The sequence below is a fragment of the Poecile atricapillus genome, chromosome 1, assembly GCF_030490865.1.
Source record: "Poecile atricapillus isolate bPoeAtr1 chromosome 1, bPoeAtr1.hap1, whole genome shotgun sequence".
Classification (NCBI taxonomy): Eukaryota; Metazoa; Chordata; class Aves; order Passeriformes; family Paridae; genus Poecile; species Poecile atricapillus.
The window spans coordinates 2,872,469-2,894,788 of record NC_081249.1 but is presented as its reverse complement, the minus strand read 5'-3'; the positions used below and the strand labels follow the sequence as shown (position 1 = coordinate 2,894,788).

Sequence of the window (22,320 nt, the reverse complement as noted above, 5' to 3'; positions counted from 1 at the left end):
TGCCCATTCCCTGGGGAGCCTGGGCAGTGCCCAGCTTTAGGAAGCAGAATTTTACCACCTGTTCATGCCCAACACCCACCTGAGCTCGAAGATGTACTGGAGGTGGTTCCTGAAGACTGTGACTGCTCCATGGCAGGACTCGTGGACACGCTGTTACTCGTGTTGGTACCTTCGTCCGCTGTTTTCTTGAAGAAACTGTGCTGCAGGGCGTAGTAGGGCTGGATTCGTGTCTTGGGGTCATAGTCAAGCATCCTTAAGATGAGGTCTTTGAACTTCAAGTAGTCAGCTACAGTATGACCTGACTCCCCAGCACGGCGCCCACCCGGCCCTCCTGTCTCAACTCCCAGGATATTGTGGAGTTTGCGAGTTCCCGGTGGTTTGTATTCCTGTGGGGAGGGAGGAATGGCTTGGAATCAGTGTGTGAAGCCTTGGGGGTGTGTGCACAGATTCTATATCAAAAGTCAGATCAAATCAAGAAACTATAGAAAAAGTTATTTACTGCTATCAGGAAATGACAGGAAAAGTTATTTAATTGACAAGACAGAACAAAATAAACAATAAAGGTGCATTTTCAATAAGACGATTCAAACCAAAGTAACAACTCACTATTTTATACATTTTTATATATATGTTATTATCCTAATTATTTCACCTACCCTTTTTCCATCTTTGGTCTTCTTCAAGTTCCAAGTGCTATCTGGTAACTTCTCAAAGAACTTTCTTGCTTTGGGTGCTTGGTCGAGGATGTGGGTTGGTGGTATGCCCAAAACTTCCACGATTTTATTCATCTGATCCACCTGTCCCAAATAAAATGGGTTTGTGAAGGACAAGTGACAGCCAGCCCAGCTGGGGCACAAATGGCAGCTACTCACACAAGTTCTAAGTTAATTAATTTAAGAAAAATTTAATAAGGACAAAACAAATTAAGGAGTAAGAAGGAGACACAGAAAATTACAAACAGGCAATTTTGTGTCCTGACAAAAGTCATGTAATTGATGTTTAATCCTTTCAGAATTACCAGACTTCCATCATTTATGCATTCCAGTTAAAGAGATGAAAATCATGATGGGAATAAACAAGAAAAAACCCCAATTTTTGGTACATAACTCACCTCATTTGCCCCACTAAAGAGAGGCTCTCCAGTGTGCATCTCGACTAAAATACACCCAAGGGACCACATATCAATTGCAAGGTCATAAGGCATTCCCAGTAGCACCTCTGGTGATCGATAAAAACGACTCTGGATATATTGGTATATCTGCAATAAAAACATCTCAAAAGTCACAATCACACACAGCATCCAAAGGGAATGAAATTTCCAAGTGACAAAACAAAACAATCCCATTTTGGTGCAGGGAAAGATGAGGTATCAGGGATAATAAAATCTATACATTCATCACAGTAATAAAAGTATCTTAATGTTAATTTTTAGGAAAATATTATGCTCACAAAAAAAAGCAGGAAGTTCAGATTGAGTCATGTCATATTTTTGTAACTGTGATTCTTAACATTTCAAAATTATCTTATTATTGATAAATAATGGATTTGGATAAATAATTCAGATGACACCTCTTGGTGTCTTCCTTCAGTCCTTTCTTTTAATTTATAGCAAAAAGTTCTTTAATTAATCTAAATCTCTGTCTCATTGCTGCTTTCAGTGCAATATTCCATATTCTGATCCATTCTTCCTAAATTTATTCTGGGAAAAGGCAATGGGGTGCTACTGGCCAGTGCCAACTCCTCAAGAGACAGCTGGGGCACTTTTGGTGAAGTTAGTCCATGAATTCCTGAATTCTTTTCCTAAAGATCCAATCTGCAGTGGCACTAATCATAAACAAGGGCATGCTAGAGCAATGTTCATTGAAAGAGGAATATAGATGGAATAAGATAGTAATAAAAAAGGTTTTTTTTTTAATTTATTTTTACTTTTTTTTTGTTTTGTTTTATTTATTAGCACTGCAGATTTCTACAACCAAGTGCTGATACATTCTCTACTGACATGGCACAAAAACACAGCCAAGGTGAAATAAAACATGGAAAATCTATCATATTATGGATTTTTATCTACTGGGACATTAAAGGGAACTGGTGGATTGTCAAATTGTTCAAAATAAGGTGTGGATGTGGCACTTTTGGACTTGGTGAATGTGGTGCTGCTGGTTCATGGTTGGATTTGATCTTAAAGATCTTTTCTAACCTTGACAATTCTGGGGTTCTGACACTCATATTTAAAGCTCTTGTGGACTGTGGATCTCTATTTAAAATTGAGTTGTTGTTTTAAAACCATCATGAATGAAGTTTCAATGAGCTAGACGAGTATCATGACTTTAAAATCCTGCATTTTTCAACAGCTCAAACAGAATTTTCGCCCATTTCCCCCCAAACTCACCCTCTGCCCAAGCTGACACGAACTGCCAAAATCCACAATCTTGATGGCGCTCCTTTTGGGGTTGCAGAGCAGGATGTTCTCTGGTTTTAGGTCACAGTGAATGATGCTGAGCTCGGGGGTGGCCAGGAAGAGCAGGGCCGTGCACATCTGCTGCGCGAACTTGCGCGTCAGGTTGAGGGACACGCCGCGGAAGTTGGTGTTCCTCAGCAGGTCGTACAGGTTGTAGGACAGCATCTCAAACACCAAGCACAGGTGGTTCCTGAACATGAAGTGGCGCTTCAAATGCACTGGGGAAAAGGGGGGAAATGTCATTAATACACATTGAGAATGAATTATGGGTTAATTACAACACAGCATGTAGGAAGGAGGACTGTCAATGAAAGAACAGAGCATCGTTTTTCTTTCCTCGTTCTGTGTTATTTACAAAATATTTCTGCCGTGTTTGGGAGACAAGAGGACATTTTCACATCCTCAGGTGCAGATCAGTAAAATTGGAAAATCTTGTGAAATCTTAAATACTTTAAACAATGTGTAGGAAGCTGAACACTAAGTAAGAGTATTTCTTCTCTTCTGTGTTATTTACAAAATATTTCTGCCATGCCTGGAGAACAAGAGGACATTTTCACATCCTCAGGTGCACCTCAGTAAAGCTGAATTAACCAAAAAACTTGTGAAAATATATATTATCAAAATAAATTATCACTCCCTTACATTTACAGAGGAAATATTTAATTGTGAGACTAAGTTAAAATACACAATGACATCACCACAATTTTTAAGCTGATTACTTCAATTAATAAAACTGATCAATATCCCCAAGGAATTGTATTCATTTTTTTCAGGCACAATCTCAGTTTATGAAATGAACCAATCCAAGCCTTTTTTTTCCATTAAATGAGTAAAATATTTGTCACATTCCTCTGTTGAGAGGCCAGCAGGGTTTGCCACTGTCAAACCTTCAGGCTGCCACATGACAATTGAAATAGGAAAAGCATTTCAGAGAAAAAGCAACACACTCCCCTTTCTGGCATAATAAAATCTTGAATATGAGCACCATGAGAATTCAGACTTTTAATTAAGGTGGATTTCTGGTCAGCTTGGTGTCCATGGATTTGTTTTCTCCATTATCCCAGAGCAGTTCCCTCTGTGTCCTTTTTAACTCACCTGAGATGACACATTTCACTCCCACTCTGATGCCATTTCCTGCCACACATCCTTCTCCAAATCCCTGTTCTTTAATAATTCCTCTTTGGAATTTTCCTCCCACCATCCCATGTCCTGCTGGGCTTCCTACACTTGATTCCAACTCCTCCCCACACTTCCTGAGCTCCCTGGACCCACCAGCTTTAGCAGGAACTGCCAAATATCACCACAAATATTCCAAAATAGATTTAGAAATCTGCTGAAAGCAGCCTAAGCTCTGTAGATCTAAACCATTCATAATAAAATAAAAATGAGGAGTAATTAATTCAATACCTATGTAGTACTTCATCTCAGTGTCATGTTTGTTCATCAGCTCGAGCAGTCTCACTTCAATCTGGGCCTGGTTTAGGAAAGCCTTCTTGTTTTTGATGATTTTGATGGCCACCCACTCCTGCTCCACCCGGTCATAAGCCTTCACAACCTGCAAGAAAAGCCAAATCCATCAGGGAAATCCAATTTTCAAAACCCACCCAAACTCCCTTTTTCACCTTTCTGATCTCAAGAGTTCTCCTTTTTAATTCTATTCCTTCTGATGATACAACAATAAATCTGACTTGGTGACATTTATTGCAGTGATGTCACTTTATATGCAAATAAAATTAACTAAACCAACACTGTAAAAGGACTGGTAAATCTGAGAAAAAACTAAAACCAACACAAATAAAAGCTCCATCCTCCTTCCATCCTTGGCTAAAGCTGCAACCAGTCAAAACAAATGCTTGTTAATGACATTTATAAGAGGAAAGATCCAGCACTAAATATTGTTTTAATTTAAAAACCCAATTCAAACTAAAAACTTAAACCAAAACCAAACTCAAGTTAAAAATGTCAGCAGATGGCAAAAGGTGGAGGATTTCTTATTGTAAAATGCTACAGACATCAAAATATATTCGAATTTTTTCTGCAATAACATGAAATAGCACAAAATGTGAGTGTCTTAGCAGGCACTCAGGATAACAGGAGAGAGAAAAGTTAGTTTTAATTTCAAAATGAAGCAGCAATAGCACTTCAAATTAAATACAACTGTGATCCACAGAAATTATATAAATACTTAACGAGCCATTACCTGTCCAAAGGATCCTTTGCCTATTAAAGAGTCGATTTCATAGCGGTCCATCCACTTCTCCCCATTTTTCACAATGTAGTCATAGTTGTCATCATCATAACCATCATTGTAAACTTTCCTCTCCTTTTTGTGACTGGAATCATCTCCCTGGCCCTGCTGATGCCGCCGTTTTTTTTTTGCATAGTAAACCTGGAGAGGAAAAGGAATTTCCTTAAGAGCCCTGCTTAGAACTGCAGCTCAAAAAAGAGGAAAATCAACTTTTATTCAGCATCCTGTGGTTTTAAAGTGAAACTTCTACAAGTGGAAAATCAAGCAATGCTCTCCTCCTATTGCTGTGTTTGAAGTCAGGTCGTTATTCCAAAGCAAAGTCTTGAATAATTGAAAAACTGGGATACCAGCACTAAAGAAATGTATTAGCACTAATAAATAATACTAATGACACTGATAAATGTACTAACACTAATAAATAATAATAATAACACTGATAAATGTAGTTAAACTGATCTTCAGAGCTCACAGGTGCCAAAGGAACAGAAACATCCCAGCATAGTGTGCACACAGTAAAATTCAAAATGCAAACTGGAAACAAGAATTACCACTTGATCTTCCCACAAGACTGGAAAGAATTCCAAGGAAGTCATTAATCACCATAAAAATCCCTTCATATTCCCTTTAATTGTCAAAGTTTGAAACTAACTGATGCTTTCCTGTATTAACCTGAACAACTTTATATTGTCCATTTATCAATAATATTTAATTCAATAATTTAGAGGAAACACTTCAACATTTTCCTTAAAAGCTCTTAGAAACATTAATAAAGTTTAATTGAGCTCCAAGTGTGTTTGTGCCACTCATGTTTCCTCATCCTGCAAGCTCAACATTTGTTTACAAAACAACAGAAAATAAATCCCACGATAAAAGATTTCCTGTGTGCTGGACAGAAAACAGGACCATGACAGCCATGACCTCAAACAAGATGTGAACAACTGAGAGAAAACTTGATTTTTTTGGATCTCTTGATGAGATTATTCGTAGAAAATCCATTTAAATCATGTATTGTAACAAACATCAGAGCACATTAAAGACAGCTGCAGCCATTACCTCATTAATATGCTTGTATGTTTTGATCAAATCTACGGAGAGTTTCCTCAATGGAGCAGTGGCTGGATCACGAAAAGTTTGGGGCATTCGCCTCTGGAATGGGAATATGGCAGAAATTAGAACAAAAACAGGAATTTAATGATATAGTTACTACATCAAATTGTGAAATTCCCCCCAGAATGAGCTATTTCAACGCAACAGGTTTCTTTTAAACTGAGAGTAAAAAAAAACCCACACCCAGTTTAGTTACTTTTTAATATAGTAATATTTTTAATATATTAATAATTTTTTTAAAAGGAGTACATTCCAAGATTCCTACCTCTCCTCCCACTACACCCAACAGGTTTAATCCAAATCTCCTCTGACAACAAAGACTCTCCTCCATCCTTCCTCCCCCTCAGGGCTGACACATGAACTGTGACTGTATTTAAGGTATAGCTCCAAAGGAACTTCACAGGAACTGCTGGAGAACTGGGCCAGCTCACCACATTCAACTGCATTAAATTCCAAATAAAAACAAAAACCAGGACGACCAAAAAACAAAAAAATCTCCAAAGGCTATTTCCAGCACTGCCAGACAAACTCTGGGAATTCTGTCCCACCCGGCCAGAGTCTGATGGGGAGGTTGGAGAGTGGCTGATCCCTCAGCCTGCTCCTCTCTCCATCCCCTCACATGGGTGGCTCTGCAATATCCCCAGGAGGAGACTCCAGCCCCTCTCTGCTCTCTGCTCAGGGCTGGGCACTGCCCAGGGCACAAGTTGTGCCTCCTGTGCAGGGGGAATTGCTGGGCTCAGCCCCTGCCCGTGGCTCTGGTGCCATTGCTGGGCCTGGAGCAGAGCCTGGGCCTGCTCTGCCCCTCCTGCACCCAGGGACAGCCAGGGATGGACAGGGATGGACAGGGATGGACAGGGATGGACAGGGACAGCCAGGGACAGCCAGGGACAGCCAGGGATGGACAGGGATGGACAGGGATGGACAGGGATGGACAGGGACACCCAGGGACACCCGGGGACAGCCAGGGCTGAGGCCCCTCTCAGCTGGGGCTCCTCTCCAGGCTGAGCAGCCCCAGCTCCCTCAGCCTTTCCTGGGCACGGAGATGCTCCAGGCCCTTCCTCAGCTCCAGGAGCTCCTGTCCCTGCTGTGCTGAGGAGCCAGGGCTGGACACAGCAGCCCAGAGGTGCCTCCAGGGCTGGGCACAGGGGCAGCATCACCCCTGAGCTGCTGGGAATGCTCATCCCAATGTCCCCCAGGATCCCTTGGGGCCCTTCCTGCCCCAGGACTCTGCTCGGTGTCCCCCAGGTCCTTCCCCAGCAGGTCACCCCCAGCCTGTGCTGCTGCCTGGGGTTGTTCCCCTCCAGGTGCAGGACAGAAAACCTCAGGGTGAGTTGAAGCAACTCCATTGGAGAAAAGCTTTGTGCTGTGCATGTTTTCTGTCAGTATTACTGAACTAATAAATGAGTTATTAAATGGAGGTGCCCAAGGAAGGGCTGGAGGTGGCACTCAGGGCTCTGGGCTGGGGACAAGGTGGGCACCGGGCACAGCTGGGATTCATCTTGGAGATCCTTCCTAACTTATATGATCCTGGAATTCTGTGATATGAACCTGAAAAAGCTGAATTCACCTTCTGTGACTGAAGAGAGTTTACCACTACCAAGTCTATCTGCTCTTTTAATTTTTATAGGATAACTTAAGACTTATAATGGTTGCTGTACAAATAACTCTTCCCCCCTCCCCTTCCCCCAATGACACAATAAAAAGAATCACATCAAAATGACCCAAAAAAGGTCTCATTGAAAGAAATTATAGCAAATTTCTGCTTCTGACACTGGACCTGCACTGAGGTACCCGAGGGACCACCCTAGGAAGCCAAACAATAATTCTCCTCCTGTGTGGGCAGGGGGAAAACACATTAATTCTATTTTATTATAAGTACAAGCACTTTGTAAACATCAGGAAACTGTTTGAAAGTTTCCTAAACAAACTATCGGACATTTACAAAACATTTTTGTTTCTTCCTTTCATCTGGCAAACAAATGTGGCCCATGAAACAAACCCCACCTAAAGGGGATCTTTTGGTTCCCTCCCACAGCACTGAGCAGCAGCAAGTCCTGATCCAGCTGCCATTGTAAAAGCACCTTCAAATTCAAGTGTTTCCTTCAAATTCCTGAATTCTGACTGAAAAAAGATATTGGAATATGGGAATGCTGGTGGGTTTTGCTGGTGAAGGAAACCAGGATGTGGCAGAGGAATTATCAAGAAGATTGGCAGGGCCCAATCTCTCATGACCAGCACAGGGACTTGATTTTTATGGGGAAAGTCTCAATGTGGAAGAATTCCACAGATCATATCAACTATTCCCACAAAAAATTGGTCTAATTTGAGAAGGGACTTTGTATGACAAGTCTTCATGTTTATTTTCAAATTTATAAGTCAAATTTGCTTGCTCGCTTCAAAAATAAAGATCTAATTTCTACTCTGAAATAAACAGCCTAATGAAAAAAAGAAACTATCACCATCCAAAAATTGTAAATAATTTAAATTCTGCAGGCTACTGCAGCCAATCCCTTATATAAAAATTGTGGATTTTGACAGTCATACATTTCTGAGCACACATTTGAACCTGTATGAACTTTTCCACAGCTTCTATTTTGCTCCCCTGGGTTCATGAAGTTCTGGGTTTAATTTTTTTCTCTCACACTTTTATACTGTGAATTTTGTAATATTCCCTTCTTTTTCCAAGAGAGAGTCTTTCTTCCTGATGATGGCAGACCATGGAATAAAGTCATTATCTGATTTATACAACAACACTCTCCAACAATCCTTTAATGTTGGGGTTATTCTGATTTGTCTTGGATTCAAGGAATGCTAAACCACCAAAGAAAAGGGAAAAGGAAAAGGAAAAGGAAAAGGAAAAGGAAAAGGAAAAGGAAAAGGAAAAGGAAAAGGAAAAGGAAAAGGAAAAGGAAAAGGGAAAAAGTTCCCATTTCACAAGCTTCAGTCTCTATCTGGTGGCCAGACAGCAACACTGCAAGCTCAGATCTCCCTAAAACCAGAACACAAATCAAAGAGATGCTGCATCTTAGGCCTGAGAGACAAGAAATTAATTACAATTATAAACTGTAATTAAATAATAGGGAAATATGCACGAAATGGCCCCATTTATGTGTCCACAACACATTGGTGACAAAGCACATTTTATAGGAACTGTGACTTTTATACTCAGGTGTGCTGTTTGAACTCCCAGCCTTTGGGCATGGAACACACAATAAATTTCTCTCTTTGTGGACATTTTCTTTTTTGTCCAAACAGATGGATGGCATTGTTCCTTTTTAAATGATTTTTATTTTGATTATGGAGAATGCTGAGCTGTTTATGGGATGCTTTAATTCAGATTTTGTTTAAAAAGAAGAAAGATTCACTATCATCCACAACTAAGAAGAAAGAAAGATAAATTCAGCTTGTGTATTGCACATGTTCTGCTTCACAAACAGACTAAATAATGAAAATTTCACTGTGTCAGGGCAACTTTTAGCAAGAATCCCAAGTGTAATTGTTTAATTAATTGACCTGCATGGCCACACTGATGACAGAGACTGCTGAAGTTAAACCATCATTAAAAATAATGTTGATCAGGTAGTGGGAATTTAATCCTGAATTAAGGATTTTAAATTGGTGCTACAGCATGGATTTGGCAATGATCACAGTGATGTGATCAATAAAATCTCTGGCCAAGATCTGGTCTGTACAATCTCAAATTATTCAGAGTGATCTTAGATAAGACAGAAAGGTGCTTAACAGTCAGTCTGACCTTCCCATTCCAGGTGTTTCATAAAAGCTCAACTGCTGGAGTTTGCTACCAAAATCTCACCTCCTTCATCAGGTAAATCAATTTTCTAATAATTTTGTAATTAAATGAAAAGAGTTTCAGGCAATCTAAGCATCCATGATGGAAATAAACAGAGCAGCAAAAAAACCCCAAACTTTGCAGTTGTGACAACTTTTAAGTTCTTATCTTTTATTCCCATCAGGCTGTGTTGAATTCACAAGATGGAACCAGTTAAAACTGGACAGAGAAATATTAATTTGTTACTAGTACAGGGAAAGATCTCAGAGATCCCAACTTTTCTGTTCACTCTGGACCATGTGCTCCCACGCTTCCCTGAAACTGAAGCACTCAGCAGCCACAGCCAAGAGCAGGACCCCATCCTGCCAGCACTATTTGGGAAATAAAAGCCTTAAAAAAATAACTCCTGAAGGAAAAAAAAATTCAAAAGACAGAGCTGGAAGTTTTTAACTCTGATTTCAAACCTCATAAATAAGTGAAAAACAAAGCAATCTGGCTGGTCTTGGAGTATCTTTCTAGAATTCTTTGATCCTTGTCTGTAATGGGTTTGGGGACCACAGCCAGAAAGCAAAAAGTGCAAGAGAAAATTATGTAAATAATCTTTTAAGAGCAAACTTATATGTAATTATTTATATTACTTACATGCAATATAAATATATAAGTTTTATATAATTTTAATATAAATTGTCATTATTGTTTAGTAATTTTTAACCTGCAACTGTGAATGAGTGCCCAAATAGCAGAATATGGCCTGCAAGCCACTACAACCCTGAATCCAAGCAGGACAGAGCAGGAATAAAACAAATAAATTCACATTCAAGACCTGCCTTTCTTTTCTCTGGTTATGAATTAAAATCATTCCAGGAACCTGAACCAGACACTCCACAAAAAAAAGGAGTCAGTCTGCAGCAAAGACACAAAAATAACCTGCAAGAGCATCATCAGGTAATTACTGAAGCTCAGGGAGTTCGTGCCGAGGATGGGATTTTTGGGAGAGGAGCTTTCCCGGCAGCAGCACCGCGGCTCTTCGGCCAGCAGAGGGGGGCTGGAGCTCGGGAAAGGCTCTGCTGGAATCCCGGCAGCGCCAAACTGGGAAAATCCCGATTTTCCCGAGCCCTCGGGCTGCTCAATTCACCAGGGAACTGCAGCAAAAAGGCTCCAACTCGCTGGCAGTCAGCTGCTGGGTGCTCACTGCAAACAGGGCACTTTCAGGGCACCCAAATGGGGTATTTTAGCAAAGAAGCTGTTTTTAGGGCACCCAAAGAGGTTATTTCAGGGCACCCAAACGGGGGATTTTGGGGCACCCAAACAATTTACTTTTAGAGCACCCAAAGTATTTCCTTTTAGGGCACCCAATTAAATTACTTTTAGGGCACCCAATCAGGTTACTTTTAGGGCACCCAAGCAGATTATTTTAGGGCACCCAGGCAGGTTGGTTTAAGGGCACCCAAGCAGTTACTTTTAGGCTGTCCCAATGGTCCAGGCTGCTGATGTTAGGAAAATCCAGGAAGCCGAAGCTCCTAGACCCAATCCTTGTCTGTGTGACTGGATGGGAGCCATTGCATCGAAAGGATCCAACCTTAAAGGACCAAACTTCCTGAATCTACCTGAAGTCACCTTTGTCCTCCTCCTATTTTTATATATTAACATTAAACTATCAAGGCTTCTCCAACAGCCAATTCCTTTTGCTGCATATTAAAACCAGGATTTTCTGGAAGATAAACATTGGAGCAAAGGAGGCTCAGGGGGCCCTTGTGGCTCTGCACAAGTCCCTGGCAGGAGGGGACAGCCGGGGGGGTCGGGCTCTGCTGCCAGGGAACAGGGACAGGAGGAGAGCTCAGGCCTCAGGCTGGGCCAGGGGAGGCTCAGGGTGGACAGCAGCAGGAATTTGCCCATGGAAAGGGAGCTCAGGCCTTGGCAGGGGCTGCCCAGGGAGCTTTGCAGTGCCCATCCCTGGAGGTGTCACCTGGACGTGGCACTCAGGGCTCTGGGCTGGGGACAAGGTGGGCATCGGGCACAGCTGGGACTCATCTTGGAGACTTTTTCCAGCCCAAATGATCCTGGGATTCTGTGGTATGAACTTACAAAGGCAGAAGTCACCTTTTGTGACCAAAGAGAGTTTGACACTATAAATGGCTGGTCTGTGTTAGAAGCTCTACAAGGAGACAACAGAGAGAACAAGTGGTGTGATTCCACCAGAGCAATGAAACAACCACCCAAAGATGGTTCCAACAATGTTCTCTGCAAGGTTCCTCTCCAGAACTGACATTTACAGGACAGAACTGCTTCTATCAAGGCCAGAGAGAAACAAGTGGCAGCATATTCATGGAAATACCTTGAATTAAAGGGATTCCTGTAGGAATGCCATAAAGAAAGAATCTGTAACATGCAGGGATCAGTGGGACACAAACCCCCAGATGTTTGTAGATCACATCTGGAGAGAAAAGCACAAAACCTCCAACCATACAGGTCAAGGTTTTTATAAGAAAAGATGTTATTTTTTAATCAAAATGAACAAGATGAACCAGAGCTGTGAAAGAGAAACCCCCAAAAAAGAACAAGGAATTTATTCTGCAGAGAGACCAGGTCCAGAGCAGATGATCTGAGCCACCAGCAGGAAGATCTCACAGCTGGATCTGGCTGTGCAGATAAAATCAGAAGTGCACTGCAAAGACAAAAAGCCTTTGAGAGTCCCCACAAAGGCTCAGACAGAACCTCCACTCCAAGCAGGAGCTTGGTGAGAACTCTTGGTGGGACTGGGTGATGGGAGAAGCACAAGAACTTGAGGGAGGAAAGAGGCAGGGAAGACAAATAGTCAGAAGACTTCAGAAAGTCAGTCACCATCAAAGCCAAGAACACTGATGCTATAAAATTGTGTTGGTGGTGCAAAGACAGCTTGATTGCCATGGTCAGCTGATTATCTCCTCACATGGATCATGTCACAACCTAAAAATCCTTGATTTTGTTTCTAAACTGCCTTGAAAGGATTCAGGTGAAACTTTTCTTGACTGACCAGCCTCATTGCAGAAGTTCTGGGAGACTCTTAAAAAAACTCACATAAAATGCTTTTGCAGATCCTCAAGCTAAATATTATTATATAGGAGATTTCCTCTTCCTCCTGATTGGCCCTCAGGAAAGGAAACCCATCCTGGGCCAGCTCCATTCACGTTGCTCCAGTTGTTGGAGATGTCCAAATCCTGGCACCCAACATCCTGGCCATCCTCATCCTCTCTAATCCTTTCCTCCTTCTCACAGCACCAGAACGTCTCTTGATGGTTCTGGAGACTTTTCTACCTAAAACATCTTGAACACTGAACACACTTCATCTCCATCCTCTTTACTGAAATATTCCTTATCAGTCTGCACCACAATTTCAAGTTCTAACTTACAGGCTTTGTTGGAACCCATCTGCCTTTATGTTTCCACAATTGGGCCGTGGAATTTTTAAAAACCAACAGAATTCCCATTTATCCAGAGCAACAGCAGCTCTTGTGGCTCCTGGCATTGAGTTAGGGAGTTCTTTCAGCAGTCCTACCTACTCAAAAAAAATACATTTTGTGCAAACTTTGGTATTCCAAATACACCAACCAGTGACTCTGCATTGCAGAACTGTCCATTAGGGTAAGTAATAAAGCAATCAGATGCTAACAAACAGCACAAACATTTTAAAAATAGTTATTATTTTAGAAAGAGCTTTTCACACTTCTCCACTTGGCCAATCTTTCTCTCCCTTTATTTAAAAACATATTACAAGTAGAACAAGTAGAATAATCATAATAAATATTTTCCAGAAGTTTAGAAACAACTTCAAAAACTTTTTTTTTAAGTTATTGTGTATATCTATATATCTATATCTATATCTATATATCTATATCTATATCTATATCTATAGATTATATATATATTTTTAAATATACTGTTGTATATTAACTCCATCCTTACAGAGTTGGAAGTTAGTTAAAAAAAACAAGCCCTACAAAAATAAATGCCCTGATCCTGTAATTTATGGTTGTATAATACAGGGATAGAGAGGGATTTTCACAAGTTGAGAGTGACAGGACATGGCGGGGATGACCTTAAACTGAAGGAGGGCAGGGCTGGATCTTGGGATCTTGGGCAGGAATTGTTCCCTGGCAGGGTGGGCAGGGGCTGGGATGGAATTGCCAGAGCAGCTGGGGCTGCCCCTGGATCCCTGGCAGTGCCCAAGGCCAGGCTGGACATTGGGAGCAGCTGGGACAGTGGGAGGTGTCCCTGCCATGGCAGGGGGTGGAACTCAATCTTTAAAAGTCCTTTCCAACCCAAATTATTCCACAACTCCACATTTCAAGCACTCCCAGACGGAGAAGGAGCTTCCCCCTGTACCTGGTTTGTCAATGGGAGTGGCTGCTCGAGCTGCTCAGCGTAGGATAAGGCCGAGACCTGCTGGTCACTGATGTTCTGCTGCCGCCGGTCACTGTACTGCTGATGCGAATGGGACATCTGTCCAGCCATCTGAAGGCCAGCAGCATGGAATGAAAACGATGGTGCAAGCCGAACAGACGAAGGTTTGCATGCTGAAGTCTCTCCTCCTGCAAACACAAGGTGAGGGTTAAGCAGGTGATGGGTTGAAAATCTTGCCCTGCGTTCAGACTCTCGGATCCCGGAGGTCATCGGCAGCCAGTGGTTGTCACGCATGGGATATTCCATAGGGAATGATCCCGGAATCATCCTCAGGGAAAGGTTATCTGCAGGGCTATGGGATAGGGACTTCTCACAATGACAACGGGGAATGGCCCTAAGCTGAGCCAGGGCAGGGCTGGATGGGATATTGGGCAGGAATTGTTCCCTGGGAGGGTGGGCAGGCCCTGGCACAGGTGCCCAGAGCAGCTGGGGCTGCCCCTGGATCCCTGGGAGTGTCCAAAGCCAGGCTGGAGCAACCTGGTCTGGTGGAAGGTGACCCTGACCATCAGAACTCAATCTTTAAAGGTCTCTTCCAACCCAAACCGTTCTGGGACTCTAATCCTGAGCATCCCTTTTCTCACATCTCCACCTGAGTGTCACAACTCAGTCAGAACTTGACAGGGGTTATTCCAAACACACAAACTTTGTGTATGGACTCCACAAAAGCCAGAAAAACACACAAGTTCTGCCTTCCAGGGTTGCTCCCAGCAACTGACAGTCCTTTGCACTGACTGTGCCAAAGGAAAATCCAGTGTCCAGCCTCAGCAGCTCATCTTGGTTTGGGGATAAGGTTTAGGGGTGATGCTGGTGGTGTTGGGATGATCCCAAAGGGCTCTTCCAACCCAGTGATTCCGTGAATCCCTGATTCCCTGTCCTCTGTGTTTACACCTCCCTACAAAGTGCAGCAAACAAAGAGCAGCTGCAATCTGAAAGCAAAATTATCACTAAAGATTAAATTTAGAAGGAAGGTGTTAAACAGCCAAGCACCTGACCAGCAAAGGGAAATCCCCACTTCCTTTACGGTCCAAACCTTGCAAGAAAATACAAGCAGTAGAAAACAGTAGATGAGCACAGACAAGAATTGGCTTTCTTAAAAATAACTCTGTCAAAAGAAAAGTAAAATATTAAAATTGATACTGCACCATTGACTCAACACCTATCAGGGCAACAGAAGAACTGCATGGATGAAATCAAACACCATTTTGCATTGATTATATTAAAATATTAACCACTTTAAGTTAACATTGCACAGAAAATTAACTTTCTACTCTTCTACAAAATGTCCATTAAAAACTGACAATCAGAGTTAATCTTCCATCTCTACAACTTGGTGGATTTAGTGAACATTTCCTTTTCAAGATTCACTGAACACTCCTGGAAGAATGGCTGAACATATGTAACACATCATCCAGTATCTCTACTTTTTGCTCTTTTAATTTCTGAGGTTCTGCTTAACCTGAAAAAAAATCATAATCTCACTTAGCAACATCATGGTGACTGAAGTAAAAGTCAAAACAATATTTAAATCAGAGAGTCAAAAATACCACTAATTCTGAAGTGTAGAGCCAGTTACTTTCAAAGGTTTCAATCTTGTATTTTCTTACCCCGGGCCACAAGTTTCCAATAGAGAGATACCTGGCCAATTACATAACTTAATAAAAACAAATTTTATTTTAAAAAATTCTGCCCTTCCACGTGTTCCTAAAAAAAGCTGAAAACTCAAATATATAAACCCCAAAATCCTGGCATGGTGGGGATCTCATTTACTTCATAGGATCTTCTAACACTCCAAAAATCACAACAAATCTGAGGATAAACTGAATCATACACTACACACATTGAAAATAAAGTAAAAAAGAAAGTAAAATAGCGTTAAAAGTATAATTATCCCACAAAACAACAGTTGTAATTTGATGTTTTGGTTCAGCTTCAAACTTTCAGCTTTCAAATGCTTGTAGACCTTTTCCTCCCAAGTCCACCTGCATTCCTCCCAAGTCCATGAATTTTAATTTTTTTGTCTAACATTTTTTGGAATTTGCTGCTTGTGACCAACAAAGAGGTCCCTGTTGGCTTGGAGGACAGTCCCACACCAAATGTGATACCACACTGTGAATCACACACACGTGAATCCAAACTGTGTCCAACAAGAAACTTAAACCAGAAACACCAATGCTTCCACAGCAAATCTCAGAGAAGGGGATGAGATTAGAGCCTGACCAGTCTGATGATGTGAAGGATGACAAAAAGATGGATGGGAATTGGCCAACTCATCCCTGTGCTCCCAATCCCAAATGGAAAAGCATTTGAGTCATCTCCAAAATGGGACTGACCTCACCCACGTCAGCAAGCAGCAACAACCACCTGGCTCACAAGTTTGGGACCTGTAACCACAAGGATCAGCAGCCAAGGAATTCCATCTTTCCAAGGTGTCCCTGTGACTGCCAGGAAGGCCCCAGAGCTCCCAGCCTGGCCACCAGCACAAACAAGTCACACTCAGCTCCGGGCCCTGATGGAATCCCTGTCCTTGCCACATCCCAGACTCTGCTCCTGACACCTGCAGTCCCATCCCAGGACATCCAACCCCAAGAGAACGCTCCTAGAAACACCCGGTGACACGTTAGGAAGAAAGGAGAGGGGAAAGAAGGACTGGCTAGAATAGAAATCTTGACCTCCTTTAGTTTTAGGTCGAGGAGTCGCTCCAGAAATAGGGACATTTGTGCACAGCCATTAATTGAGGCTCACAAAGCCTCTGGTGGCTCTGAGATTGTTTTTTGGCTTATCTGGAGAGCTCCAGACATCCAAAAAATCAGGGATCTGCTGACCACCAGGGCAGGACTAAAATCCACCAGCACTTGTTCCCACAGCACATCCAGAACTACCACAGGACAGAAATATCTGTGAACAAGGTGTAGTCAATCATCAATTTTCCTTTTTAACCACTACGAGTTCAAGTGATCACACCCAGTAAAGCACCTTGGGAAGAAAATGAAGCAAAAAAACCCCAAAACATATGCCAAGATCTCTAAGCATGAAGTACATTAAGGGAAAAGATTATGGATTTGGAGTGGGTAGAATTATCTTACAAATAGGCCTTACCTAATGTTAGTTCAGGGGAGGCATAAAAATACCCACCTTGATGTGTATTTGCACTCAAAAGAGGCTCACAGCTCAGAACTCTCTGAAAATAGACACACTGCAAAAATGGATTCTCCCATAAAGGAGAAGGTTTATTTCTTAAAGCATCATCTCAACACAGTGGAAAAAGTTTAAGACTATATTTATTTGTTTGGTGAGGATGGAAAATACTTTTGTCGTTCAAAATAGCTGGGTTTTAAATGGATTTTTTTATTATTTTTTTTAATGGATGTTTTGGGGCCTCCCCATCCCTGGAAGCATCCAAGGCCAGGCTGGATGAGGCTCTGAGCAACCTGGGAGAGTGGAAGTTTTCCCTGCCCATTGCAGGGGGTGGAACTGGATGATTTTAAACTAAGCCATTCTGTGATTTTATGATTTTTGCAAGCAACAAAGAAAGAGTAACAAAGTAACAAAGGAATTATTAACTCCATACATAACAAATATTTGAGATTGTGATTGTAAATTTTTGCACAGATTTTTAAGAACTCAATGCAGATTCAATTTCCTACCTCATCCATTTGAGATCCTGTTATTCCCATTTTGACATCAGTCCACATAACTCATTTAGACATTAAACCTCCCCCCAAGAAAAAGTATTTTTGGTGGTAAAACACATCCCTGGCCATCTCTGTTCAGATACAGTGAGGCACAAATGTTCACTGACCGATGGGGAAGAGCTGCAGGAGTGATCCCAAGAGCAGATCATCAATCCAGGAAAAATCAGTGGATTGTAGCTAAAGCCCAACTGGCCACAGGGCTGGGCAACCTCCAAAGGTCTCTTCCAGCCTCAACATTTCCACATTTCTGTGTCACAAAAGTCAGCACAAAGTGAGGTTTCTCTCTGGATCAGGAGTTGTTAGAGTAGCTCCTCTGTTGGGTGGGACTGCACCTGAAAATCCCAACAGGAATTCCAAGGTCTCATTTCATTCCTGTTACCCAGCTCATTAAATATCAACTTTGCTTCTCAAAGCATCTTTGTGACTCTCTTTGCCCCTCTGTCACACTTCCAGTGCTCTACTGAGGTGTATTCATCGTGGAAGATAAAAAAGGAGGCAAAGTCAGACAAAAATCATTAGAGCATTAAAAAAGGTGACATTTCCTTAACGTACTTTCCGACTTAGCACCTCACAATTAAAAATTAGCCCCCAAAAAGAACCATTGTGACAGTCTGGACCCTGTGAATTATGCAAATCTGCCTTCAGGGCTGACAAAAGCATCTCCCAAGTGCAGCAGCAGATTTTGGTTCCATGACATGATAAAGAATTATCTTGCTGATAACAGAACCTTTGCAAGAGCCTTAAAAACACCTCCCCGCCTGTTGATTGTTGAACAAGGTGAAACAGGTAAAAGCAGTGAAAGTCCCATCAGCATTTCTTTCATACTTCTAAAAGTTTCAACACAGGAATTCCCCAAGTTTGGAAGCCAAAGATTTCCATGTTGGACAGGGCTTGGAGCAACCAGGGATAGTGGGAGGTGTCCCTGCCCATGGCAGGGGGTGGAATTAAGATGATCTCAGGCTCAAGTGTGAAACTTCCTCTGCACAATTCATTTTTCACTCTCTTTGCCTTGCTAGAACTTTTCTTCCTTTTGTTCAACATTTTCCCTCCTAAGATCATTGCTTTGACCTAAAATGTTTTGAGTTTCTTTCCCTGCCTCTCCCTCCTATCCCACCCTCCCTTTCCATGTTTGGGTTGTTCAGCCATGTGCAGATATTCCCTTTATTCCCTCTCAGGGATACGCTGGCAGCTGAGTGAGAACCTGCCAGAAAACACGACCGGAGAATTAAAGTGTGAAGTGTCTCGTTTTCCTCCCCACACTCAGAGTTCAAGGGCTTGTGGGGCCACACCACAGAACAAGCACAGTTCTTACTGCACAGGACAGGTTCAGACTTTAAATCTTTTTATTTCCAACCCTTGCTAAGCCAACACAAGTAAAGGCAAGCACTTCTTGTTGCCTTTTTCTGTTTTAAATTAGTGATGTGAAAGCAGCCCAATGTCCACTCTAAGAAAATCCTGTGTTAGCTGAGGAACTGTACAAACCTCTTCCTTCACCAAAGATTTTTTTTGTTGTTGGGTTTTTTGGGGTTTTTTTTTTTGGTTTTTTGGTGGGTTTTTTGGGGTTTGGTTGTTTTTGGTTTTTTTTTTGCAAAGTTAATTGTTTTGCAGACTTCTGGTCACCTTTATTTTTCAAAATCTCTGCTTGGAAAAGCTCTCAGCATCCATGAGCACTGTGACAGCTCAGCTGTTGAGGAGTGTGTAGAAAAGGGAGCCAGATCCCTGCTCTAATACCCAACCACCTCCGAGGTGGATCATCCTAAAACAGACAGGGAGCAATCAGCAACAAGCACTTGTATATCTGAGAACTCTCTGCTCAAATAAACACACCCTGAAGATGAGTTAGACCCATCAGAGTTCTGCCTGAGCATCACAAATGTCAGCCACGGGGCACTGGAGAGTTTAGAACAATTATCTTTCAGGCAATAAGCAAATGCCAACTTGAACTCTGAGTGAACTTCTGCAGCCCTACTCTGCCCATTGTCCCTGCTCACGGGGTTTGGAGTGACTGCATGAGAACGTGGGGGTACAGGGACCTCACTCTGCTTGGTCTGGAGTGGGAAAAGCTGAGAGAACCCAGGGAAAAGCTGAGAGAACTCAGGGAACAAAGGGAAATTACCTGCGGCAGCTACCGGAGAACAATCCTGTTATAAATATCCCACACGAGTTCCTCCTCTGGAGGAACTTTATTATTGTGGGGGAGTTATTAAGAATGGCTGCTTCAGAAGTTATCCTACAATAACTATTCAGCCAACTTCCCTGTACAGAAATGCCAAACACTGCTTTCCCTCTGAGCAGAATGGAGCCCTAAACTTAGAAACAACCCCACTCTCCAACCCCATTCATGGGCCAACACACCCACGGGATTGCTCCTGCTCTTCCCTACTGGCCAGAGCTGCAGGGAGCTCACAGTGCTCAGGGGCTGACATCAAACTCTTGGGTGCAATCTTTTCCCAGCCTGGAGAAAAAGTAGGCCAAGAGCAGGTTCATGAACTGTTCTGCCACTGCTGAGCCTGTCCTGGCCGGTTTCTTCCCTGGATGAGCTGCAGCAGGAGATGGACTTTGGGCAGGACTTGTGGTCCTCGTGCAGAGGACAGCAGTTCACGTTCCTGGAGAACAACTGGGGCTCAGACTGTCACAGGAAACCACTGTGGGAAATATCTTCCCAAAAAGCCACTTCAAAAATCTGGTACCAGAAGGAGTGAATGCTGCTCCTCATTGTAATTCTCCCACTACAAGAGAAAGAAGTTTCTAAAATTCATTTAATCCACTGGCAACACAGTATATAAATCTGTGTTTCATTAACTTATAAATATGACTTTGAGTACACTCCGGAGAATCTCAGAACTGAGAAAATGTTGTGAAAGTGAAACCACTTTTTTTTTTTAATAAATGAAGCCTAAGATTGCCAAAATTCTCAGCTCCAACCTACAGGAAACATAAGCACTCCGAACTTTCAAAGTCCAAATTAAGCTCTGTGAGACCTCTGCTTTTCCATTTCTGCCCTGGTGAAGCAGCTGCTTGAAAGCACAGCTAAAAAACACCTGGAATTCCACAAGGAAACAGGGACAGGCCTACAAAGGACTGAATGGACTGCAAACCCACTAAAATAAAGAGAACTGTGCCCAGAAATGAGGAAATCCCAGAATCCTTCCCCAGCTTTAATTCTGTGCCTCCATGTCAATAAGTTATGATTCTGTTTAGCTCCATGAATGCCCTGTTTGTTTTAGGGGGCAGAATGGAAGCAGTGCTCGCTGAATAGGTGGCCATACAATAGATCTTTTTATTTTCATTGTGTTTAACATAATATCCCTTGCCACTCTTCAGACTGTGCTCCAAATAAAATTATTCCTGGCTGCATATATATTCTATAGAGTGGTCATTGTTTTTGCATCCTTGGAATTCACAAACAATCATTTCCTTCTGTAGAATTCAGGATTTTCTCCTGTTCTGCAGAAAAACGGCGAGACATGGGATAAACACAAAAGGGCTCCATAATTTCAGTTTTTGTACATTTTGGACTTTGCAAAGACAAGGGACACGTCCTAGCAGGTAAATCTCTGTTTTACAGAGCTCCACAGAGGAGCAGCTTTACAGGTTAGGTAAAAAAAGCTCCTTTTTGACGCACTGCCCTCATGTGATCCTCCAAGAGAGGATATCCCAGGATTTAGAGAGGAAACAACTGTACACACACCAACTGAGTTATTAGTGAAGGTTTTCCCCTTTTCTAATACAGTTCAGGTTCTTTCCAACTTTTCCTGCCACACTGGAACTCTGCCCAACTCCTCAGGAGCACTGGTCAAACCCAAGCACTTTGGCTGGTGATTCACCCCAGCGTGTATTTATTTATTTAATGACAAGTGAGTGAGTGAAACAGTATCTCAGCAGTCAATACTTTATTATTCCATGTTTAATAACCTGTATTTCAAGAAGAGGCCTAACACTTGCTTTAAAACTGACAAATAAAAATCATCCAAATCCTCCTTTTCCAGAGGATGCTGGTGAAAGTGTGCCAAGGTTGAGGTTCTGAGGCTTCTTTTTTCTCTCCCCCTACAAATTCATGGGCAATTTATGATTTCATGTGATTATTCTAAGGTTTATAATTTTTCTAACTGAATGAAAAGCCTGCCATTAAAAAGAGGGAATATAAAGGAGACAGGTAAATGGACATAATGTTTTTTCATGATCATGGTGGAAGTTCAAAGAATCATAGAAACAATAATGTTGGAAAAGACCTCCAAGATCATCAAGACCAACCTTTGACCAAACAAACATAACAGCTCTCAAGGCAGAAATAAAGACTGAAGTGTGAATACTATTCCAAACACAGGTTTTCCAATAATTATTTAACTCCAACTACCTATGCATCTTTAATCCTGCTGAAAGACCCACACCTGCCCCTCAGCTCTGAGTGAAAAACAAAAATACAAACAGAAAACTGAAAGTTCTGTCAAATTCAATAAATGAGGAGAAAAATCTTTTATAAGCCACAGTAATTTCCTAATACAGCAGAAATTTAATGACACAAACTTTAAATTGACATGATTTTTTATCCCTTATATATGCTACAAAAGAACCTCTAAACTTA

The 22,320-nt window shown here is 41.9% G+C and overlaps 1 protein-coding gene across 5 annotated transcripts in view; it reads right to left on the bottom strand.

The window, feature by feature from the left end:
• DYRK1A (dual specificity tyrosine phosphorylation regulated kinase 1A) overlaps positions 1-22,320 on the bottom strand; it is a 70,415-nt gene that overhangs the window by 4,762 nt on the left and 43,333 nt on the right. For all 5 annotated transcript variants that reach the window (XM_058859789.1, XM_058859785.1, XM_058859784.1 and 2 more), the window contains 8 exons: positions 13,966-14,171; positions 5,760-5,852; positions 4,659-4,847; positions 3,866-4,013; positions 2,390-2,676; positions 1,112-1,258; positions 657-797; positions 80-386 (listed from right to left, as the gene is read on the bottom strand). In XM_058859789.1, coding sequence (XP_058715772.1) covers positions 80-386; positions 657-797; positions 1,112-1,258; positions 2,390-2,676; positions 3,866-4,013; positions 4,659-4,847; positions 5,760-5,852; positions 13,966-14,171 — 1,518 coding nt within the window. The remainder of the gene's footprint in view (positions 1-79; positions 387-656; positions 798-1,111; positions 1,259-2,389; positions 2,677-3,865; positions 4,014-4,658; positions 4,848-5,759; positions 5,853-13,965; positions 14,172-22,320) is intronic.